Source organism: Leptosomus discolor, chromosome 8 (genome assembly GCF_034619465.1).
Source record: "Leptosomus discolor isolate bLepDis1 chromosome 8, bLepDis1.hap2, whole genome shotgun sequence".
Classification (NCBI taxonomy): Eukaryota; Metazoa; Chordata; class Aves; order Leptosomiformes; family Leptosomidae; genus Leptosomus; species Leptosomus discolor.
The window spans coordinates 15,054,311-15,080,235 of NC_141398.1; the positions used below are offsets into that span (position 1 = coordinate 15,054,311).

Here is a 25,925-nt window from a genome sequence, read left to right on the forward strand (position 1 = left end):
AAAAATCTCTGCATTTAATTTTATTTTCTTTTGATATTCAAGAGCACTATGCACAAAGCTAGTTATGTCTTCTTGTTATTCAGTAAATCGGCACATTTTGCACAGCTGCACAGATTTTTTCTGTCATCAAGAGAAAAGCAATTTTGAAAAATTAGAATATGAAAACGAAGTTAGAAGGCATGGAAACACACCAAGAATATTCTAGAATAAATGCAGCAGCATAAACTTCTTGAAATTTAAAACAGTCATCAAGTAGCTGGTGGTTTGAGGTAGTGATTATTTCCCTCTACTTGTTGCCTGTGAGGCTGCATCCACAGTACTGTCCAGCGTAGTCCCCCCATTATAAGATCTGCCAACAAACTGGAGAGTGAAGGCCCACCAAGATGGTTAGGAGACTCCAGTGTATGATGAATGAGGAGGGGAGGAGAGAGCTGGGTTTGTGCAGGCTAGAGAAAAGACTGTTAAAGGGGTTTCAGCTGCTCTCAACGCCCCAACAGGCAGTTGCAGAGATGAAGCCAAACTTTTTTCAAGGGCACACAGTGACAGGACAAGAGGCAACAGGCAGAAGTTGCAGCAGGGAAAACTCCAACTGGACATATGGGAAAACTTCTTCCCCACAAGAACAGTTAGGGATTAAAAGAGCTTGTCCAGGGAGGTGGTGCAAGTGACATCCTTAGAGATTTTCAAGGCTGATCTGGACAAAGCTTGGAGCAAACAATCCCAACCTTGAAGTTAGCCCTGCTTTGAGCAGGGGTTTGGACTAGCTGACCTCCAGAGGCCCCTTCCAACCTAAATCCTTCCATGTTCCTGTAAAATTATAATCAGAAAAACTGTCAGTGACTGACTGGCTCCTGATGTGCTGTCCTCAGCTGCTGTCTGTAGCAGGTCTTAATCTGCAAGCTCAGACTGGCTACCCCTCCATGGCAAGTATGTGGAACCTACAAGGCTGCCTAATCACACACGCGATTCCTGAAACACTTCAAAAATATCTGCTGAGAACCACCCTTCAGATAGCTCACCCTGAATCACTGAAGTTACCCGCCAGCTGGCTTTGCATCCTACGTATCTGCATCCAGCACCATGCGTGTTACTGAACAGTTCCTGTTCTGTCCTCCCTTCTCCCACTTATTCTGCCTTTTTCTTTGAGTGAAGAAACAAACCAAATGCTGATAAGTTAGCAAGTGGGTTTCAAAAAAATATCCTGGGAAGTTTTAATTATGCTGGTTGTCATTATATTCCTATTTCTTATTGGGAGATCCTACCATGTTATGACAGTGTTAGGTTCATGATACTGTTTGCTACCACGCAGGATCCAGAATTTCATTCCCAGGAGATTTTACATTTGTAAAAATTCAGACAATGGAAAATGAAGAGGTGGAAATTCAAAGTTTTCTACCAGGTAAAATAGCTTTAAAAATCTACTTAGAACATCTGAAACAGTCATTTTTAGTATTTCAAGCTGTTTCCCCAATTCCCTCCTCACTGCCCTAGGGTGGCAGCTGAAGATGTGGGCAGACAGCTGGACAGCGTACCAGACAGCTGGCTAGGGAGACATTCAGACCTACAAGGGCAAGAAATCCTCGTAACAGGATGTTCAGCGTATCACCTCGTTGCATGAGTTAGTTGCTGAATTTGAAGCCTGAGAAGCCACAGGAAATGGGAGTTGAGGGGGTGGATCTCAAGAGCCTCCCAGATAGATTTCTAGGTTGAGGAGCCCTGGAAAAGCCAGACGTCTGACTGCTGTGCTCCTAAGGAGACACTTTTTTCCCTCCAATAAGCTAGTATTTTCCAGATGAAAAGCATTCTATGAAAGAATTTCGTGGACAATTTTTTTTTAAATATTAGGAAGAAAGTACTATACTCTTTGGTGCTTGGTCATCCTGCTGATTAGCATTTTGATGTGAAATTCCTCTCCTACGATCTTGTCATAATGAAACGACTAGCTCAGGCTCCCTTCAGAGCTGCCAAGGACCTGGAGACTTCCAGAAGACTATTCTGGGTGGGATGCAATTCAATCAGTAGCTATTGGTTTAGGTCCAGCTACGAAGAATGGCAGAAGGACCTTACAAGACTGAGCAACTGTGTGATGAAACAGCAAATGAAACTCAATACAGAGAAAAGTGATTTATGTGGAGAAAAATAATGCTAACATCACATGTAAAACAACAGGTTCTCAATTCCTGCTCAGAACATGATAATGTTATGATAGGCAATTCCACTGAAACATCAGCTTGATATTTAGCAGCACTGAAAAACGCCATCCAGGTGACTGGAGGACAGAACAGAGAGCACACACTTGCACAAATGCCACACGCTAAGTTAAATGTGCAGTTCTGGTTCCCCCACCCGCAAAATGACATAAAAACTGAGGAAAAGTTCAGAAAAGTTTGATAAAGTTGCTGAAAGGTTTGGAGTAGTCTCCATAGAGAGAACCAACAACTAAGTTTGGAAACAAGATGACTGATAAGATATGACGACTATAAAAATCACAAGTGTCCTGAAGACACTAGTCAGCCATCAGTTGCTTGTTGTCTCTTCCAATGCAAGAAGTGGGGATCATCAAACAAAACTATTAGGAGCCAAAAAAACCCCCAAAGGAGGTAATACTTCACACAACAGGTACAATCTTGGGACTCCTTGACACAGCATGTTGTGAGCACTAAAAATTCACATGGTGTCAGGGAGCAATTGGCAAATAAATGGAGGAGAAATATGCAAAGGACCATTAAACCCAAAGACGTCATCTCTGGTCCAAGAAACCCCTGGAGCCTGGGAAAGTATTCTGGGCAAGGATCATTGTGTATTTGCCCTGTTCTTAGACAAACTATAAGAACTGTTTTGGCCACTGTTCCTATTGTTTTCCCTTTAGGAATAGGCAAAAGTCCATTGCTAACACACCTGAAAGCCTTTGAGCTACACAAAAAGAGGAGACTGAGGAGGAGTCAGTAATTTCAAGGGACGACAAATGGAAAACCGAGTGGAAGATGCAAAGCATCACAAGTACAAAGAGGTATACAGGTGAGGCAGGAACACATTCCAGAAGGATGGTTCGGTGAGGAAGTGCCTGCCAAAGCCACGCAGGGGTAACTCCTTTAAAGAAAAAAATCAGGATTATAGGCAAATACCTATGTAGCCAACAGCCTTCTTAAAAGTAACGGAATAGGAATACCAAGTGCAGAAGTAAGAAACTTCAATTCGTAACACAAGCAGCCAGACTGTAAGAAGCAAACCAGATTTTTAGTCAAAAAACAATACTCAGGTTTGTTTAAGAAACACAGAGCAACAAATTAAATAATAATGAAATACAACCACTTGTTTGATACGAGGATCAGCAGTAGGTGTGGAAAACCCACCTGGAGTGACAGAGGCGACACCCTGCAAGCAACACCGCGCCCCGAGGGCGGGCACAGCACTCTGCCCTGGGTCCCCCCGGAACGGGCCCTCGCCCCCCTGGGCGGGCCGCGGGTCCCCCCAGGCCGCGGGCTGCTGCCCGACTGCCCCGCACGCCAGCTGCAAAGCGCAGCGGGGAAACACGACTTCATCAGGGCGTTTGTGGGGAGAACAGAGCCGCTGCTGTGCCCCTGCCCCTTCGCTGGGGGTTGTTTACCAGGTTTGTCCCGGGCAGGCGGCAGGGCAGGACGCGTGCCCAGCTCCGCTCTGGGGCACGAGCACGCCACCGCTTGCCTTCCCGGGTGGAGCGTTCCCAGTGGAAGAAAGAAACGCACTGATTTCCCTTTGCTGCAGCCTCGGAGGGGGGTTGTGACAGGAGCTAAATTGCCTTTTTTTACTGCTAAGTCTAAATTTGAAGTTTATAGGCAGGAATTTTTCTAGAGGTCTGTATACTTTGAGAAGTCTCGTTGACTTTTAACAGGATTCAGACATTTAAGAAAAAAATAAATCACCCTGGTGACACGAGATTATGGTATATTAATTTTGCGGTGAACTAAAGTGTGAAAATTCTAACAAACTTCCAAACATTAGGTAAATACTAAAGAAAAAGCTACAAAGGAGTATTGCATGTACTGTTTTCCCTCCTTTTCTCTCTAGGTTTTTCAGTCAAGATTATTTTCTGAAGGCTCCAGCAGCTTCTCCTGAGGGCATCTCTAAGCAGAATACAATCAGACTATTCATTTAGATGCAGGAAATTTGTTCTTGTTTCCCCTCTACGACCTACAAAATCCCCTGTCATCAGTGCAAACATCTGCAGTCCTGTGTTTCTAAAAACCAGCAACATTAACTACAGAAATCTCACAACATTTAATAGGGACTGCTTACAAGGCTGGACTTAACTCGTGAACTTCAAACCTAGTGATTTTTAAGACTTTCACATTTTCAAACTTAACACGATTACACACCACTTCTCTTTCATACTCCTTTCCACCTGACCACCAGACCTGCAGTAACACATAGCTCAGCAGAGACGGCCAAAACACCCCATTTCATCGGGCCCCCAGCCTGGGAAGCTAGGACAGTGTTTCCAGCCACTACCTAGAGTTTTGGGGATCTTCCTTTCTGGCAATCAAGGCAAGAGTAACTGGGACAGAGCAACTAGTGTAAGAAAACTTTCAGTATTTAAAAAAAAATAATCTACAATCTCTAGATTTTTTTGAGATCTGGAGTAAACTGCTGATCAGCACAAGAAAATTAGAATCCCAGTTTCTTGGCAGAAATCTCCCACTTGCACTTGACAGGAAAAAAAAAAACCCACCTCCAAAAAGCCAAGAGCAAAGAAAAATTTCACAGATAATGCAGGAAAATGGGACTACTCAAAGGATTTAAAATTATGCAGATGTGGGCTCTTATTCTGTTACAAGTCTAAGTCTTAATCAATTTCAGTCAGTTTATGATCTACTTTTCTTTAGCTTCCAGATAAAAGCTTTCTACTCTCACTTTAGTCCGCCAGTGGTAAGCTCAGTCAAAAAAAAAATGAGGACCATTCATTTCCTTTACAGTTAGCTTTTTGCCGACTTAATTGTCTGGATTGTCTGTATCAACAAGCATTCTTATCAGCTTAACTTGTCATAAACTCATATCCTTAGCAGAGTCACTGACTGCAATGAAGCTTAAAGTGCTGCTCAGGGACATCAGTAGAAACAGTAACAGCAGGCATAATTCAAACCAAATTCTGGTTTCTTCACAGGAGTGAGGATAACTTGACCTTCTGATAATTTATGGAGCTCATTAGAGCATAAAAAGATTAGATGGATTAAAATCAATCATCCGCAGGGCTGAGTACTGCAGACTGTGATGGTGATGAGGACTTAGAAATGGCACTGGTCTTCCACCCTTCTTCCATTTCAAACACTCAATATGTCAGAATAAATGCAAAGATATGAAAAACAGTGTTAAGTTCAATGCTTGAAGTTTCAAGTTGCTATAATTTTTTTCCCCATACACTTCAAGAATTAAAAATGGTACCTTGCATATCCCTCCATTCAAAACAAGACTCCGCTATGCTGCTCTTCAGCCGAAGGAGCGGTCAAAAAAGCCCCTGTCCAATTGCAGCTCCCGATTCAAGAACAAACTCAAACCTCAGCAAAATGCAAGGGCAAGGACTGATTTTTTTTATTAACCTATTTTATGGACTCTCAGGAGGAAAATGAGTCCTGTCAACGGTTCTTCACTGCATGAGACTAATATCATATCAGAGGACATGGCATTATCTCACTTTCATGCCTCTCCCTTAAGGATACTTCCTTTGATGAAGTAGTTCAAGGGCAGGCATCAGCAAGTCTGTTGTACCAAGGTACAGCAATTAGATCCAAGCCACATTAGGACTTCATCAGTAAAAACACACAGAGTCAAATTCAGTTTGACAAGCAACACTAATATTTGCATCACCATGGTCCTAGTGGAGGACAATACCTTGTACCACTGGTCACTCTCCTTTCAGGTCAACTTGATACAAGTACAAAGAGTATTGCTGAAACTAAGCCACAAAGGATGGAATTTGTATTAGAAGTTTCTGAGGTAGCCAACTTTTTTTTTTTTTTTTTTTAAGTCAGATTAAGTAAATCCTCCTTTTGGACCTAAGTAACCCCTTTTAAATATCTATTATACAACAATATATATGTATCACCACACTTTTTTTTAAAGCATTATTTCAGCTATAAACAAGTATCTTGCAAAAATTAGAGATGACTCCGTACTTGAAGAAATGGCAGAGAAACAGATGACTGCAGTAGATCTAAGGGACAGTGAGAGACTCTTAAACAGGTACATTTCAAGATAGGAGTTGGAGGCATACGCAGCGTATCTAAAGATCTAGTTAACGACATTTACTAGCTGTGCCTGTCAAGCTGAAGAAGAATCTCAGACATCAGTCTCTGACAAAATGCATTCTGCATTTTTTTTTCTAGATGCTGTGCATGGGTTTATTTTGAATGAATGTTAACATCCAGGTTGTTAGTTTGATATCCTCTATGTGCATTTGTATGCATACTCACACCGATTTCCTTATCCACTAAAGAATCTGTGCAAGTAGTAATCAGGTTGGGTGGTAGGTGGGGTACGCAATCGTAAAAGAAAAAAAATGTTTTCTAGAAGTTATGTGCTTTGAATGAAACCCCATTTTTTTCTTTTGAAGGAATTCTCGACCAGTTACATAGGCAGTTCATTTGTACAAACCATTATTCCATTTCAAATATGGGCTTTAGATTTTACTGGTGCATGGTCCATTGCCAGCAACAGATACACAAAACCACCAGTAATACGGAGCTTAAAATGGTAAAAGACGACACACAGAGAAATCTCTTTATAGTTTTCATTTAAAAAATAAAATAGGCAAAACTTTAAGAGAGGAACATCCCATTCCAACCAAAATCTTAAAATATACTTCCATGCTAAAAGCAAAAAGTTTGGATCTGAGCCTCACGGAAGCTGCCAAGTAGTAGAGAAACAAACCTAATCTTTCACATTACTTGTGCCAGTGTCTTTGCTTCCCTGGCTTACGTGATTGTTGGCATTTTTACTAGATTGATCCAAATCCTCAATTTTGTTTTCCACTTCCATAGCACTGCTTTCCACAGGACTGCAGGAAGCTTCTTCACCTATTTCTGCTTCCGTTTTTGTGACTAAATCACATTCTTTATCTTCCACATCCATTCCTTCCTCTGTTTGTGCCAGCCTACATTGAACTTCTTCCTCTGCTTTACTTTCTGATTCCTCCTCTTTCCTCTTTGCTTTAAACACTTCAACTCCCATCATCCTCAGGTAATGAAGTCTCTCATTCTTGGGCACAAAGGCACGGAGCGATGTCTTTCCTTGCCAGCCACACAGCACTATAGGACACTGAAGATCATCAGGTTTTCTACAAACAAGCGGTTACATTCAGTCAACGATGAGAAAGTTAATCTTCAAAGCTTAATTTTATAGTGATACCCTGATCAATAAGTGCACAATCTTTAGTAGTAAATACATTTTATAACTATTTGTAGAAGATGCAAGTACATTGGTCTTAACTTTGATATTTAAACAGGGACCTGCTTGTCTACAAGCAAGCAAGCAAAAAAAATAAAGCTCAATGCTCTTAAATTTTTGCGACAGGCAAAATAATTTTCTGGCTCTGGTTTCAAAACTAATATAAGCAACTGCAAGATGAAAGTTTACATCTAAAAAGTTCTCAAGAGCTTCTAACACTACTTCATCAACAAAAATGAACAACAAAAAATTTAACTTTTTATATTCAAATGCTGGACTTCCCAGGGAAACAAACAAACGAGTCACATGCAGTGATACACATGCAGGACCTCTAGCTCTCCTTTATAAAGCTAAATCCTACAGTTGTTTTAAAGACACACAGGCAAGAGAGCTTATTTCCCCCTCACATTCTGTGTATCCTGCCTGGCTTGACTGTTGACCTCGCTGCATCTCTATGCCTCTGCTTCTGTTTCTGCTGAGTGAAAATAAATTCTTGTCCATGTTTTAAAACTGCATAAACGGGAAGCAACACATCTACTTACTCAGGGTCTGGGTCGTACTTCAGAACTATACTTCCCATCGCTGCAGGGAAGGGGGGAACAAAAACAAAACAGGTGTGTTACTCGGTGCGGTGTTACAATGATTGTAATTTGAAAATGTTCAAGAAAACAAGCTTTTAGACAACTGCTAACCAGCTCATGCTGTGTGGCTATCTACATCAGTACAGCAAACTATAGACAATACCAGTTTTTAACTAGTTCTTATTCTTTTTTTTTTTTTTAAGACCAAAGTATTTATATAGTTACAAAAGTAACTGCCAGCCCTGCCCCCTCCCAAACACCAAACAAATTGAAATACAAAACCACATAGCGGATTAATTTACTCAGTGAATCTAGCAAGGAACTTTTACTTAAGCAAAATGAACATAAGAGAATGCCAGCCCTAACTTTGAAAAATTGTTCTTCCCAATTTGTGTCATCAAACGCTGAAGTACAAGGACCAGCGGAGACTTGGAAATAAAACAAGATAAACAAGAGACTGAAAAGTAGTCTTCGTTTCTTCAAACATCCAAGTGTAGAGGAAAAAAAAAAATAATATGAGCAGACATTGCTGTCTGTATTTAAGAAAATAAAATCGGAATAAATCATGACAAACAAACAGTTTCAGCTGGAGCACTAACAGGTGTAAATATAAGTAGCTTATTCAAAGTCTTTATTCCTCAGATATTTCAAATGCTGCCTCACAGCACTGCTTCACAGAAGTCACACGTTTGTCAGCTCTTCTGTTCTCTGGAGTTCATAAACCTTAAAGACTGTGACCATAAAGGACTACAGTTTCTAGTAGCACACTGGGTTTCAGTAATGCTTACTTAACTAATTAACAAGTATATTTAAGACAATTTAGTTAAAATTTTTAGCAAACAGTTTATGTGACAATTTTCATAGTCTTCGATGTACTGTATAATAACCATTTTGTCATAGCACAGATTAAAAGGCTTACCCATGTCTTTGACTTTCTTCTGTGTTTCACTGCTAAATTTAGTTAAGAATGGATTTTCCTGGGTTAGCAGAATTTTAACATCTTCTATGCAGACATTTATAATCCTTGCATGAATGAATGGGTACAGAGTATAAATTCCCTGTTTAATAAATAAATATAATTATTTCAAAATGCAATCTCTACTTTCTGAAGGAAAAATGTTAAAAACAGTACGTCCTTTAGCTAATATCAGAAACCAATTTTCACATTTTGAACCATACTAAAAATGCAAATTGTCATTAATCTGACAAAGTTAACACCAGCTGTGCTGTAGGCTCTAGAGGAAACCAAAGCATCTCCTTTGAAAATACCACGCTGTGTAATTACCTCTTGTGCTAATCTGAATGCACATCCAAACTGTTCGCCATCACTGTTGCGAGACCAGACTTTTATCCCCGTGTTAATAACCTGCAAACAGCAAAGCCAATAAGCATCGTTAAGGCATATAAATTCCAAATTATCACTCTGAACTTTGTTTTTTCTCAAATGTTTGACTAAGAGGAGGAAGAAAGGATAATTCTGCCACAATGGTTGTTAATCTGCACTGGACACCAAATTAAATTAATGTGAAAATTCATTCAAGAGAAAAAGGAATTCCCACTATCAAAGTATAGTTCTCTCTCAACATGAACATCTTTCACTCCTTTCCACGTTGAAAACTGAACACTGTGAGGAAGTGACAGTCTTAGAATGAGGGCAATGAACTATCAAGGTCTAATTTTAATTTTAGTTCGAGTAAGAATTTTCTGGGTGATTTTGAGAGAGTCAGTCAAGGACGGGATTTTAAAAATGCACAAGTGCTTTATATTAGGACACTCTATCCTTTGTGGTACCCAAAGTCTCACTGCCTAATACAATGCACCAGTTTCTTAAAATGTTGTCAATTATGTAGCCATTTCCTGAATGTGGGATAAAAGGATAATTAGTTATCCATCTCAAAGATCTGCTGCAAAGATATAATGAGTATACTTGGAAATTTTCAAGATTTGACTGGACAAGGCCTCGAACCGTATCTGATCTAGTTTTGAAGTAGCTCTGCTTGGGGCAGGAAGGAAGATGGACTAGATGACCTCATTCTAACCTAAATTATTCAACAACTTTTAAGACAAATCTTTAGTACTTGCAAGGCATTTTCCATGGGGAGGAACATAAAAAAAAAAAAGCATAATTTTTCCTCCTAATTCACAAAAACTATTTCTTATCCCATTATCATTCAGCTTAACAACTTTTCAAAATGTTCAGTTGTTGAAATTACTTTGAAACAATGTCCCCATGTAACACAGTCAGTTAATAATTCAGCTGAAGTCATCTATTATTTTTGGTAGGTTTTCAAAGCTCTTAATACTTTCCCAATTAAGGGCCTTATAAATACAACAGTGCCCATGTAAACTTGTGAAGGTACCTGTAGACCACATAAAAATGCTGGTACACGCACAGCAGTTATATATTCCCTTCCTCTACCTTTAAATTCCCTTCCATCTGACGAAAAACATACTGATCTTAATCTTGGGCGCTGTTATTTACCTTTCAGAGACAACTCTTCATCTCTTTTACAGAGGAAAACATTCATCCAGACTAAAAAAAAAAAAGTCTATCAGAGGGCTAATCCTCTATATAAACAATAAGCTCGGCAATAAAGTATAAGGAGACATTCACTGACACTTATGATCTCTGTTGTGAAAACCTGAAGAGATGAATCATACCTTCATCTTCTCACTGTTGTTCAGAAGCACATTCCTGAGCTCCTTAGAAACCATGTACAGCTGTCTCTTCTTTCCTTCTTGAGTTCGAGTTAGTAAATTCATCTTGGGAAATGATGGGTCCAATGCATAAAACTTCCTGTGGCCATAATAATTGTTTTGATTAACTGAACAATGAAATGACACACTCAAAATGCAGGGGTTAGCCCACTTCCTCGAGCTACCTCAGCAAACACTTAACACTTTGGCTCCAGAACACAAAGATTAGACTTTCGAAGATGCATGACATCAGAAGAGACAAGCTGTCACAGATACTCTAAAACTTCCAGTGCAAACTGAAGTTCACTACTTTCATTTAAGAAGAGTTTAAGTGTTGAGGAGAGGGGCACCTGGTGCACAGTTAGGTAAGAAGTTTTATGTATGACTAACTAGACCCATCTTTTGCAATGATCTGAACTACTAATATTCCTAAACTACTAGGAATCTTACAGAAACGTTTTCTTCTTACTGGATAGGAAGGAACAGTGGATCATCTTCAGGGAGAAACACAAAAGGGTCTTCTTTAAAACCAAACAACTTCATTTTTTTAGATGGTGGTGGTCTAAAAAGAAAATACCGTTGCATTGTCAATTTTAGTGAAAGTACTTGGTTTAAAATCAGTATATTCGGTTCATTTAGTCAACACTTGCCTTATGGTAACGATACTGGGCCAAACAGAATACTGACATTTTCCTGTGGTTCACTAAGATGACACTACCCACAACTTCACTTCTTAAAATGACAAAGTGAAAGAGTGCTTGAAAACAGAAACCACAAAAGCAAGTAAACAGAGATTTCTGAGGGAGTAATTGTGAAGACAGTAAAGATCTTCCAAAGGTTAACTTCTGAAAGTAGTTTTTTCCTTAACAGAGAAGAAAGGACTGACTTTGCAAATGCTAATAAGAAAAGTGGTTATTTTCCTAACTTGCTGAAATACAAGACAGAAAACATAGGACAACTGAGCAAATTCATTAATTCTTCTTGACTGCCTTCTAAATTAGTCCAGTAACAAAAGAACTATAGAATACTCAGCAATTATGAAGCTGTCACAGGACAAATACTTAAGACATGGTCTCTTACCCACATACTCCTTCCTTTTTGCTTTGCTCAGTGTCGGAATTCTGCAATTCTTGCATTTTCTTAGACTCTTCATTTTCAGCAAGTGTTGGTTCTTCAGTAACACATTCAGAACCATTATCTGAATTAGCTGCTGTCACTTCAGTATCTCCTGTTCTTTGTGGTAATTTCTGATGAACCTGTTTCAAATTATAGTATTTTCAACAAAGCAAAAGTAGTACCTAACTTGTAACAAAATGTACCAATGTTCTCTCTTTGCAGGTGCTTAATTCTCATCAATTTGTATGTAAGTGCTTAAACAGATCCATTTAGGAGTTAATCTGATTACTAAGTCAAGATACCATTATAAATTGCATTTACCCCTAGTACTGATCTGAACAATTTCTTACCAATTGTCCAAGAAAGCTATTTTTGTACCATTTACAAAACCACATTGAAGTAGAAGACTACTTTAAGTCAGGATCTGCTGCTTTCCTCCTAGCACTCAAAGTGACAAACAGGTCCTGCTACTGCAAACTTTCTGCAAGAGTGCTGCAACACTAAAAACTTAGAACAGCATAAACTATTTGGATGACGCCTGCTTACGAATAAATGCACTTTCCTTACTGCCACATACATTTTACTCATAAGGTGTTCTAACAAAGCAAATCAAACAAATAGAAACAGCTAAAAGGGATTCACATAAGAAGTTTCTCTCAAAGACATGAGCAATCTATGAGATCAAATGAATCCCGTCAACTTAAAATCCTGTTGCCAGGATTTTAAAGACAATTGACAACAAATGGATTAAAGTCAGATGGCTGAAGCTGCTGCTGCTGCTGCTCCTAACAGTTTTACATCCATTCCCCCTGCTGCTGATCTGCTACACTAATCTGCTAGTGAATCACTCCTGAGCAACCAGCCACAGAGTAAGATAAACTGCCATCAGAATTAGCTTACAACATCACAGAAAAAAAGCCTTCTGCAAAGGGACCACACACAGCTGAAAGAAGTGACAACTTTAGCTACCCCATCTAATCTGCTTCTGTAATTCTTTCAAAGCCTTCATTTTAGGTTCAAGTTTTATCTTGCTATCTTACTATGATTTCAAAATCCCCCCTCCTTTTTTTGTTTTCTATTTTAAAATGAGAGGTTTTTTTAAAGTTCTGAAGGGATTGAGGAATTTATTTTTCATTGACACACTGAACCATAACTGAAGGGCAGATACAAAACAGTTACAGGTGTTTTCTGTTACATAAACTTTCAAAAAAATTCCAGAAATGTTACTAAAAGTTAACATTTTAGCTCTCTGAAAAGAAGTTACCTTCGGCTGGCGTTTATTCCATGGCATTGGAGATTTTTTTATTAACACAGCCACAAAGAAACCTCCTGTGTTCTGGTGATGTGGCAATATCCTAAGACTAGGGGAAAAAAAAATAATAAAAAATTAGCAGCATATTCATCATCAGCATCCACGCTCTCACAAAGTACTAGAAGTGTCACATTTATATTTACTTTCAGGATAAACTAAGTATTCCTAGTAAGATTGTCCAGATTTAATTTATCAAGCTAGAAACAGGATCTAAAATAGAGCATTCTGGCAAAATAACTTGCATCAGCGCAACGCATTCACTTCACCAGTCACATCTAAGCTTTAATGACTCATTTCTAAACACTATTTTTAGAATAGCTATGGAAAGTCTTTCATAGCAAATAAGTCATACTGTTAAAATATTAAAAGTTTTACATACTTTTCCAGTAATTTTGGCTATATATCTCTCTATCAGATGCAAAGAATTCAACCTGTTTGTGTGTGTACGTATTCCTTCCAAGCAACTTTCAGTAATTTTTCTCAGTTCACTGGAATTTAAATATTGTGTATTGCCATTACACATGAAGCAATCAAAATATACAAGCATAGGTCTACACTGCAACACATTCCTAATCTGACCTAATTATAATTTGCCCACCACCATACAAGGTAACCATCAAAACCTCATAAAATCTACTCTGGGAAAACTCACCAGCGCTCTAGGTTCATTGCCTTTAGCTTCTCCTCTTCTTTTACTGGAAACATAGTGGGACGTATTTGTGTTTGTCTGTTTGAAGGCACATCTTTCCACTCTTCAAACCACTGTCCATCTTTCAGCATTACCTTCAAAGGAGTAAATATAAATACTGTGAAGAATATAGGTCACCACTTTACATGTTTTATTTAAAATACTTTCAAACCAAGGTTTAGATGCCAAAAAAGAGAATTAATTTTCTGGTATAGTAAATTAAGTTCTTTAAAGTGTCTTTTTCCTTTGTGCATTGTACGTGTGCATTTAAAAGCAGGAGATTCTTGCCAGCTCTATCTCTTTGCTCCACTTTGTATGCGTCAAAAGGTGTGCAGTCAAGTAAAGACTGGCGCAGAATCAACTGCAGTAATCTCTGATAACCCGCTAGAACACACAGAACACCAAAATCTAAAGGAAGGACAGTGGTGGAATAGGTTAGAAGATTAGTAGGCCATCAGATTTAGGATGCTCTACTTTTTCTCCATGACTCTGGCTGTGAAAGGTTCTGCTATAGCCAGCTTCCAAGCAGTATACAGAAGAAAAGGGCTACTGCAGTCTACTCAAGATTAGAAACAAGGAATCCCTATTTCATTGCATTAAGAAAGATGGAAGAGTGCAACACAACAGCTTGGTAAGCGTAGAGCCCCATGGCACAGGCGTACATAGGTCATAGAGATGCTTTCAAGGAAAGTTACTGAAAAACCATGTCCCTGTGAATTTTCTAGTGTCTGTCTCTTTATCCAGGAGTCAGGACACATCTATAAATCCACTCTAAGATACTGGTACATCACCTCATTCTGTTTAAGAGTCAAAGCTTTTGAAGGACTCTTAAGATACAAGCAGAAGGTTAGAGCCACAACTCTTGCAGTAAGGCGTTTTGAATGCTCTTTAAGCGAGAATACCAAAGTGAAAACCAAACCAAAACAGAACAAAACCCCATCAGGGAAAAGTTTAGGTCAGATCTCCAGACACGTGGTTCTGTACTGAATGCTAGGGCTGTAAGAAAGGTCACATCTGGGGACGCACGGGGCAAATGCATAAAATTAATGACTGAAATGAAGGCCCATTTTTGTTGTTAAGGCAACAAAACAGAGAAGTCACAGCGATGGTGACTTCAGGACTGGCAAGTACTATGAAGCATTTCCATACATTTCGCTGTGATTGACTTGAAGGTTTAATTAAGTGTTCTACTGGAAACTGAAATGTAAGATTTATCTAGATTACAAGTGCACCAAGAATGTCAGAACAAAGATTTCACTGTCATGAAGTCTGGCATTTCTCAGCCACTGATCACATCACACCTAAAATATTGTTCCTGTGCATGTTCCTGAAATAGAAATGACTGTACTTCCAGAATTAGTATTTCAAGACCAAATACGCAGCATGTCACATTGCTAGATGGATACAAGACAAGACCATGATTCTGAACTGCTCTTCTTTGGAAGTCATGAGTTCAGCTTGAGAGAAACAAACAATGGAACTGATAACTGGCAGTGCAAACAAGTCTGGAACTATTTTGGATGTACTAGAATAACTGCCTAACATCCCTGCTCCGTTCAGTTTTGGTTTAGCAGCCTAACCACACAATGGTAGAATGACAAAGCATCAAAGAACACGCTGAACTCCTCTCTATTGCACCCTTCACTAGCCTCTTGTCAGGGTAGAAGGAAGACTAAGTGTTACAGAAGTAGATTACCAGATCTGGAGTTAAAAAGGACTCTTCCTTCAAGACTCTGAAATAATTCATTGGAGTTCACTCTGTCTGGCTTAAGGAGAGAGTACCGAATGCTATTGCTGCACTTAAGTGTCTCTTGAAAAAAAAGTTTATTTTTATTTTGCTATTTCCAGAGATTTATGGTCAATTGATGCTCAGGAATACTCAATGTAATCACTAGGTCACAGAGCTCCCACTGAACAGACGTTTCACCAGGAAACGAACGACTACACCAAGCAAAAACAGCACCAAAGCAAGCAAACGCATTCAATGACGAGCTAGCCAATGAGGCTTGAAAAAAATACAGTAGCAGCAAATAAGGGCTGAAGAAAGTCTTGCAAACTTTCAACAGATTTTATTACCCTCCTTTTTAAGGTATCCATTAGGGAGATTTATATGTCAACTGCAAACACTGAAATAAGTGTTACAGGGAATACAATATAGTACTAGTGATCTTTATATATGTGTGTGTGTACATATATACATATACAGTAGCTTTGTAGAGTACAGAAAAAAGTAAAATTAAGATCACAGAGCCACAGTTATGCATTTTACATTTATCCTTCAGGTACAAGCATACAATTTAAACTTTTGGAACTGGAAGAAGAAAGAAATCAGCTAGCTTCTAAGCTGGATTTCCAATGGCAGAACATATGCAAACCTTTATTCCATGCATCTTGTTCATTAGCCTACACAGCCACAAACCTGCACAGCCACTGCAACAGACTGGTGAAATGGTGAGAGAAGACAGGCCAACCAGTGGTGTGGCAAGGGCACACACTTATAAATAAAATTCAATCAGAGCTTCTTTCCTTACTAACAGGACTAGTCTGTTTCCAGAACTGAAATCACATTAAGGCCTGGAACAAAATACAGGATTCTATTAATATTCTAGGACTACCCACATCACTGCAGGTTTTACACTTACATCCATAAAGGGTTTAGCAGCTTTTACTTCCAAATGATTCAAATGGACCAGCTAAAGAACTGTAGCAGACTGTAAAGACTAGGAGGAGGGATAACTTAAAAGTGGCTGAAATTATGTTGCCATCTACAGGCCACGTACACACAACAGAAAAGTGAATTATATTAAGTATAAAAGACAGAGCAAAGTAAGCTAGAGTAAAATGAGGAGAGCAGATGAAGAGACAAGAACTTACCATCAGAAAGATTTTAGCCCTCTGCCCTACAATGCTATATTGCCTAAAATGCTAAAGAGCAAATCACTACCATTACTTCAGCTCAATCTAGTGTTTTGAAATGTTACACTTAAAAATTTCCCTAATTTAACACTCTACCACAGACCAAGAACTTCACAGAAATATCAGGTTAAGTACCTTCCATTTTGTAATTCCTGGCATCCTCTTCAAACCTGGTAACTCAGAGGAGACATCAGCAAGTTCCAAGGCACCTGAAATCCCACAAATACAAACATTCTTGAAAACAGAATTTGAGAGTTGTGTTCCTAATTAACTTTTCTAAGAATAGTCTTCCTTCAAGTTTTAAGACCATTTTAAAACCATTGCTTTTTAAAACTTTCAAGGACCAAAATTTTATACAAATTACTAGCGTATAAATTAACAAGAAAGATGGTAAGAACTGTTCATAATAACGACAGAAGTTTGCAACCTCTAAATCAACCAAAATACAATGGTTAGATACTTCTTGTAACAGCTGCATAGAGTAATACTCTGCAGCCTGGATCATTAAACATCACTGTTCCAGACAATGCAGTTATAGAAGTTTTTATTCTCACTTACCTTAGTATTTGGATTTACTACACCGATTAAGTATTTTTTTGAGAAATACTCTTTTGGGATGACTAAGCCTTTTAAAATGCTTGATATATTCTCACATTTTATGGACACACAATTTTAACATATTACAGCATGAGAGGAAAAAGAATTTTTTATTTTTTTAAATGGAAATGAAAATTCCAAACTGTTTAAGAGTAAGGTAAGTACTATCAACCTAACAGGACAAAAGGCCATGTGTCTAAAATATGTCAGAGATTACTACAGGAAACATCAACAGAGTAAAATTTAAATACCAAATAAAAACTTTAAGCTGCCCCAAGCCCAGAGAGAATGACATAAAAAACTTACTATTTAAATAGGTGACCTCTCTAGAGAAAAATAACCTTAAAATTTCTTTTTTTGTGATTCTGAATACTTAAGTTATTTAACAGTTAGGTAGGCTTTTCCTCATGTTGTAGGCAATTTCTCAACCTGTTCTACATGACTAACCATTTACTCTTTACAGTGACAGTTTAAGCAAGTCTTAAATAAATGAAAAAGTGATAAATGAATTCATAGACAAATTCCAAAATGACATTTCAAGTGTGATAAAACTTGATGTTTGCATCCATCCTTTGAATATTCCTGCCTGCCTACAGCATGACTTCAACTGATGCCTCAAGGCTACATCAGTCTGATCAGGCACTAAGTAGCCTGTCAGAAGGACTACAATTCCCAGTAGAGAAACATGGTACAAGTGGTTTTCCCTTTCCTTCAGCCCTAAGAGGACAACAATCTCTGACCTGCTCCACAAATAGCAGTGTAACACAGTGCTAGGAACTAAGTTAACACCTAAGAACCAACAAACCTTCAGGACTGACCTGAGCAAATCCTTGAGGTCCAACGCCCCTTGCAGATCACGGCACTACCTCACCTTTCTTTACCTACACCTATGTTCAAGCCCCAAGGACAACACTCTCTCACTGGGACACATCATTGCCTCTAAGTAAATACCTCCACTGGACAGAGACAAGATCCAAATGCCACAGCCAGTCACGATCCTTACTTCCAAGTACTGAATTTGCCCCGGATGCTGCAACTGTTGGCCTCCATTAACACCCACACTGTTTTGTGCTCCTACCCAAACTAGCCCTTACTGCTTTCCAGGCGGAACTCTGCCGTACCACAGCCTTCAACGAGCCAAGCATACTATAATTTACTGAAACATCTCTATGTTGTTCTTTGACTCAGTCTGCCAAAGAAACTACCTCTAAATAAAAATATCCTTTGAGTGAAAATTAAATATTCAATTCCTAATTATCTGCAGGCATTTTAGCTAAACTGCTGTTTCTGAGACAAAGAAATTTCATGTGTAATTTGGGGCCAGAATAGCGACTGGCACAAAGAAAACATTACACAAACCAGGCTATTTACTTCCAGAACCAGCTGAGCTCCAGGAGCAATAAATGCAGCTGCTTCTGCTCTGTACAAGGCTCAACTTCACAAGGCTCGTGGAACTTTTCACGCAAAATCCAATTAGATGTTTCCAAACTTCAGGTTACTGACTCGTGCAGCTTCCCAGCTCACCTCAATTCTTCCACCTCTTGTTACTTAAAATGATGGACACTTAATAGAAGGATGCTAAAGGTATCAGTGACTCCCACCTTACTGGTGCACAATAACATTCCTCTAACTGCTTAAGTACATTCTGGGCTTTTTACTCCTATAGCACACTGCAGTAATGTCCCACACCGTGTTTTCCGAGGAAATGTGAATGTCAGGCATGGACTTCAACCACTGGAACCAGTTGGCAGAAGCCAGATAACAAAGACTGAATTCCATTGATCTGTAGAAGTCTTTTGTGTATCAATAACAAAACTTCTTCAGGTTTTATGTTTCACTTGATTTAGGCCTATTTAAGAAGGCTGCTCCTATCAACACCAATGAAATCTTCTGGTACCAAAAAACTGCTGTAGTTTCGCATTCTAGCAGCACGTTACCTACACTAAGATTATTACTGGTACTATCACGCACATACCCTTTTTCAGGCTGAGAAAAAAAAAAAGATTCCCCCACTCCATCCAAGCTTCCATTCTCACCTTGACTCTTTTCCAGCAGAGATGCAATCACAGCTTCATTTTCGACAGGATTCAACGAACACGTGGAATATACCATTCTCCCACCTTCTGCCAGCTGTTCAACACCACGGGTTGCAATTCTTAACTGCAATCTAACAGAACACTCTTGGTCTAGCCAGGTATTATTCAGGAACCAGAAAGAATTGCCAGCAAATTTCTTGCCGGTGAAGCTATATGGCAAGACACATAACTCTCCACAGACTAAGCCAGCACTTACTGAGTTCCACAGCTGTCACCAGTACACAGATTAAAGTCAGTTTTAAACTAAGTCAGCTTAGTGCAGTCTATGCTGCAGACACACTCACAATCACACCTGTTAAAACAGCAGTTAGGTCAAACATAACACTATTGCATGGTAACTTCTAACATAACATTCTCTATTTTGTTCTTTCTAACGCCCCATCAAGTTCATTAGAAAGTACTCAACACCAGAAAAATAATACCCCAAAACCTGACACGTGTTCTGAGAAATCTAGAGTTACAATGACATGCAATTTGACTATTACAAATATTATGGACAGGGCTTGGCTTGCACTGGCCTTCTGAGAAGTATTGCTGAGCTGGATCAACAGCTTATACCCTACCTGCATACTTACAACTAAAATAAAACCTCTAATTATGAATGAGTTCCCAAGCAGTAACAAGTCACCATAGTTCAGCTGAGTCGCAGCAACTGACAGCATTCCCAGCTTGTTACAAATGCACGGTAAAACAATCTAAGCTTTTTCATCTGTGTTTAAATTACTGCTTTTTACCATGTGCCTGTGCTAGGCTAAGTACTCATTCACCATCAGTCAACATAATCTCAGATAACTGAAATTCTTTATGTATGATCTCTAATACTCTAAAGACTTTAAAACATTACTATTAAATTTTAGAAGTTCCTGTATATCTTCCAACAGTATTTTACTGGACCAAATGCTAAGAATCCCAACCAAATGATCTGTTCCCTGTTTTATTAGCTACCTTGTCTAAATTAATTCCACAAACATTAATATGTCAGATATTCGTAAGTATACATGCAATTTAGATCCACTCACTCCACTCCTCACATCTGAAACACTACACTTTCTCTGAATAGCACATTAGCTCTTGATCCGAGAGAAAAGCGACTACTCCTAGTCTCCGCTTTGTCACACATTAACATGTGAATGCACGCAGATGTTAAAGAAATCGGAAAAGGAGGAGAGAAATCAAAGAAGTCCAGATGTGTAACAAGCATTTTTACCCATGGAGCTGCAAACTGTTTTGTGTTGTCCACTTCTTCCATACATCAATGTTTTTCCTCATGGTTCCATCTCCACTGTAACAGAGGTTGAACAGATTTGTGGGTAAAACTCATTTCATATCCAAGTCATGTATAGCAGCAAAAAATAAACAGTTCTTCTCCCATGATAACTAGTTCTCCTATGCTGTACTGTTTGTTTCTATACTCTTTGTATTTCGGTAGCCTGAGCGTAAGTTCAGAATTTGAAGCCCTTCAGCTGACCAAATTTAGGTACCAATTGGAATGAAAAAAGTTCACCTTGATTTGATATCCCCTTACCTAAGACAGTTTAAGGCATTCACCTATTTTGGAGGTTACTATAAAACATAACTCACTAAGCAACTCAAAAAGCAGAACTCAACACAAAAAATTCTAGCACAGTAAAATCTGCATATTGAAGATTACATGCAAGATACCTGCAGGGGACGTCACACAAAATCCTGTCATAGAAGAGGATCTCTTTTCTTCCATCAACATCTATTTGTAGATTAGGAATGCTGGAGGCATCATGATTTACCACCATGATGCATGGACTGTTTAACCTCTTAGCCTGATGAACCAGCAAATAGCAGCGCTTGTTGTCAACATCATTAGCAATTACAAAACCCTCTGTGAACATAAAATAGTGGGAAGATGCTTTACTATTTAACAGCCAAATAATTTTACATAGTTTATTGCCTTATCTTCAAAGTTGTGTAAACCTTTCACTAGAGATTTTTACTTAAAAGACTGCTTATGAACAGAGGACCCCTTCCTGAACAGAAAATAACATAAAGTATGTCAAGGTTTAACTGATGTGTCAAATACAGCCTCAAGAGTTCTAGCTTCCATGCAGTGGCAGGAAGACAAAACCAAGGGCCCTTCGGCTTCTCACTCTCAAAGTAAAACTCTTGTAACAGAGAACACCTGCGCTGTCACCAAAGACAATCTCTGCACATCAGCAGATTTTCAGTAGAACACAGTAAGAATCAGCTCCCCCGAGTTTCATAATTTCTAGGGGCAGTATTTTCTGGGAGCATCTAATTGAAAGTAAAATTCTGAAGCTAAAAAAAGAATCCAAATATCACGACCATTTTAAGGCTACAGCAGCTTAATCCAGTGTTTGCAGGATACCATTAAAACACAAGGGCTCATGGGCCAGCATCTACTAAATAAACCTGACTTGTATACAAAAATTAAGCTCTAATCACATCTACTGTAGTCTGAACTGTGAAGATACATATGTAATCCATCTCTTTCCTTCAAGTCAAGAAAACCCACAAAGTTTCAAGGAAAAGGTGGGGTACTTCCCATCTCATGTCACTCAACCACTCTGGAGATTCAAAATGTAGTTACATGCAGTTACTGAGCCACGATATTAAAAATAATCTACAAGAAAAAGCAGAAATTCAAAGTCACAGAAGTTTCTGGTAGTTTTTCCAGACTTACTGGGAAAAGGAACATTCATGTCTGCATGCAACATTTCAATGAGTTGTGCAGTCTTGGATCCGGGTGCGGCACACATATCTAGAATCTACAAAGACCAGAAAGTTAAAAAAAAGTCCTACCTTGTATTTTTTAAGTACCTGAGAAATTTATTGTGTTCTTGTTTAAATTAAATATTTTTGCATACATTTGCAGAATTATGATTGTTCTGAACACTGATTCGCAAAACCATCAAGTACAGTTCTGTTCTTTGTACGTTTTATCTGTGAAGGTCTAAAATATAAAAAGGACTTCGGTTTGTAGAGAAAAAATACATCAGCCGAAAAAAAAGACTGAAAGATAAATCTGAACATAGACACAGGGCTATGGTCCTTTTATCAGCTCACAAGCAATTCCGACTGAAGTTAACCGGAACTTTACATATACACACACATTAAGGCCGAAGTTAGATTCAAGAGCAAGTTCTTTAACTATCACTAAACAAATCAGACTACACAGTTGATTATACATATTTCATAAAAATGAACTGTGCTACCGGTTTCTACTTTTGTAGCTAATGCAAAAGATAACGAAGTAATAAGCAAGCCTAAACATGCTCTAGTTTTGCTAGTCCAGCAAACTGATCGTGAGGGAAAACTAAATTGTGAAAAACAGATTAAAAATGAGCACAACTCAGAAGTTTGACAGTCATCAAGCTGATCCTTGTCTCGGATGGGAATCAGCCTGAAAGACATGATGTACAGAACATGCCGATTAAGCACAAATATGACCTGTAATTCTGGTCATAATAAGCAGCTCAGAAAATAAGGCACCAAGGACCATAACGCGTCCTAAAAGGCAACAGCCAAGAAACCATTACAGCAGCTACTTGCTGTCTTGTCACCAGAGAGGATAAAGAACCTGTTCTGAGTCTGATTTATGAGCAAATTTGCGAAGTCTTACATTTCTGGAAAGTATTTGCTGAAATACAGTCACCGAAGTGAAACATTCAACGCAAAAAACTTATACTGCTAGCTCAGTATACGCAGTATAAGTAAGGTGTGTGCAAAAATATTCTCACAATTTGTGTTTTACATTAAGTTGAGCACATTCACTACCTGTTCAACTCCAGACAAAACTCAAAATGCACCTCACAGAATCACAGAATGTCAGGGGTTGGAAGGGACCTCGAAAGATCATCTAGTCTAACCCCCCTGCCAGAGCAGGACCACCTAGAGTAGATCACACAGGAACGCATCCAGGCAGGTTTTGAATGTCTCCAGAGAAGGAGACTCCACAACCTCTCTGGGCAGCCTGTTCCAGGGCTCTGTCACCCGCATAGTGAAAATGTTTTTCCTTATGTTAATGTGGAACCTGTGACACATTGGGACTGAATCTATCACTCAAGTTTTCATTCATTTAAGAGATGAGAAGACCTTGCCTCATGTAAAATAACCATCAGCCCTGTGTCATACATTGGGTTGAGAGTGGAAGAAAGCAAACTGAAAAGTTATGCATGCTAAGTAACGTTAATATAAAAATGAGTATGTACAAATGAGTCTGTAAAACATACAGGCCAGAAGCTTGAAAAACTTAAATTTTAAGAGACAGCATGAAAATTTTAAGAAAGAAGTGCACAACATGGCTGCTTGAGATAGCAAGGCACTTCTAACTAGCTCATTAACGTAACAGATTAAAATAATAAGGCCACCTGACAGATTCATTCTGCAAACAAACATAAGAGTATGAAAACACCACTAAGGTCAGAACAGGAGTTTTGCTGTCAGATATCCCCATTCCTACAATCTCTCATTAGAAAACATCATGGGCATTCCTTAGACACCTCAGCTAAAGTTAGCAACTTACACTCTTTAGCCACTATTAACAGCATGTTTCAGCTCACCCAAATTATTTTGCCTAACAGATTTATAAAGCAGAAGTTTGCAGCTTCTTCGAAAGGCATACAGGGGTGAAAACTACCTGGCAGAGTATGTTATCATTTGGATTTAGAAAACACTTGTTCACAGTGTGATGGATAGCAGGAAGTTAAAAACAGTCATCTCACTTTAAAAGGGAGTTGAAACATGAATACATAACTTGGATGCAGCTAAATACATTTACACTTTGAAAATAAGATTTTGCAACTACTTAAAACTTAAGTGTTTTATACAGTGTATTACGTGTAACTGAACAAGGTGACATTTCCCTGACAGCATATTTGTGATCTGAACACTAGTTGACTGCTGTTTATGTGCAGAAAGCATAAAACATACCAACACAAAACAAAACTGTGCACCAGCATTGATATTGATGTTGTAATTTGTAGTTTAATTGAACTATCTTCTAGGAAAAAGCCTCTAGTACACAGTATATTCTAGAATTACCTTATGATGAGGGTTAACATCAAGCAGCAGAGGTGGGATCATACTAACAGCCTCCTGACGACTGATATTTCCCTTAAAACGAAAAAATACAACAAAATCAAACTCCTTTTTATTTCACAAAAGAATGCATTTTTTTACACCTTTATGTAGTAAAATAATACAGCAATCAGAACCACACTATCATAAACTCAGGATTAAATTTTGTTAGCATTTAACAAACAATCACAGTATTTCACCCAGTTTAGATTTATAACTGCGCATTTACTCCAATTTTATTAATTCTACAGACGTAGTTTCTCCTCAAAAGACATGAGAAACTGGCCTCAACCAAGTGAGAAACATCCATCACTAAGAGTAAGTCTTGTTATGTACACAGATGCACTCTTTACCAGATTTAAGCATCTGCTTTCTGATAGCGAGTATTATTTTACAGGGACTCATTTTCACACTCTCAAATAAAAAAAAATAATTCAATTAGTTTAGGAGAAATATCTGTAACTGCAGCTATGTGCCAGAGTCATGGGATGAATCACTGTCAACAGCAACACAAAGTCCATGTTATTCCGAGCTACTTAACTTCTGAGAGAAAAAGTACAGTCTCAATTTCTCATAATGCATTTAAACAAAATGCTGCTCAGGATATGAAAGAAAAAAAACCCAAGATCTACCCCAAACTTACACATTCTGTCTCGCTAACCAGAAACTGATGAAACTTTTCCAGTTGCGGCGACTTGCGTAATATTTTTCTACTCAAGTTAGTGTGCCAGGCCAACTCTTCTGGGTACCTGGGGGGACAGAGACAGAAAAAGGGCAGAGGCAAAAGCAAGAAAACAACTCTCAGGCTCGATGACAGCAACGGGCACGCAGGAGGCCTTGTTTCACTCCCAGCCCACTTACCAGCTCAGCGGCTGCGGCATTTCGACTTTTTGGCCATCTACCTCCAGGTCCTGCAGCTCCCTGAAGTACTTTTCCTTCAAGCAGTGGAGAATCTCTTTGGCGTGGCTGCAAGGCAGAGAGACCCGCGGGAGAAGCGCGGGTGGGGACACACCTTCTCCAGGCAGCAGACTGCCACCGCGGCACAAGGGGGGGTGCCGGCCCGCCCAGGGCACCCCGGCCCTCCCCCGGCCCCTACCTGCGGTAGCCGGTGATGCGCAGCGTGGCGGGCAGCGGCTCCCTCAGCGCCGCCATAAAGGCGTCCCACTCGCCGGCGGGCACGATGCCCAGCTCCCGGTAGTACCGCTCGAATAGCTCGTTCTCCTTCACGATCTCGGGGTAGCCGCCGGCCCAGCCCTGAAACACGCCGCCGCCGTCAGCCCGGCGGCCCTGACACCTCCCCGCCCCGGCCCGGCCCGGCTCTCACCGCCTGGTCCCCGCCACCGCCGCCGCCGCCGCCGCCCCGCTCCTGCCGCTGCTGCAGCTGCTGCCGCCTGCGGTCGCGCGCCCGGCGGCCCATGGCGGCCAGGCACCGA

The 25,925-nt window shown here is 39.4% G+C and overlaps 1 protein-coding gene across 1 annotated transcript; it reads right to left on the minus strand.

The window, feature by feature from the left end:
- Positions 1-6,749: 6,749 nt before the first annotated feature.
- NSUN2 (NOP2/Sun RNA methyltransferase 2) lies at positions 6,750-25,909 on the minus strand. Its single transcript, XM_086469042.1, has 19 exons — positions 25,817-25,909; positions 25,589-25,746; positions 25,354-25,458; positions 25,136-25,241; positions 24,457-24,528; positions 22,097-22,181; positions 21,085-21,277; positions 20,630-20,704; positions 19,363-19,493; positions 16,865-16,938; positions 13,778-13,908; positions 13,078-13,174; positions 11,778-11,953; positions 11,167-11,259; positions 10,662-10,797; positions 9,286-9,366; positions 8,920-9,058; positions 7,962-8,001; positions 6,750-7,309 (listed from the first exon to the last, which is right to left on the minus strand). The coding sequence occupies exons 1-19, from the start codon at positions 25,907-25,909 to the stop codon at positions 6,904-6,906; spliced, it is 2,391 nt and encodes a 796-aa protein (XP_086325168.1). The 3' UTR covers positions 6,750-6,903.
- Positions 25,910-25,925: the final 16 nt, after the last annotated feature.

Bases quoted from the DNA above. Each gene is read 5' to 3' on its own strand.
- NSUN2 (XM_086469042.1), bottom strand. From the start codon at position 25,909: ATGGGCCGCCGGGCGCGCGACCGCAGGCGGCAGCAGCTGCAGCAGCGG. The intron at 25,747-25,816 runs GTGAGAGCCGGG...GGCGTGTTTCAG, and splicing joins GCGGTGGCGGGGACCAGGCG to GGCTGGGCCGGCGGCTACCC. The intron at 20,705-21,084 runs GTATCTTGCATG...CCTCTGTTACAG, and splicing joins TTGTGTGACGTCCCCTGCAG to TGGAGATGGAACCATGAGGA.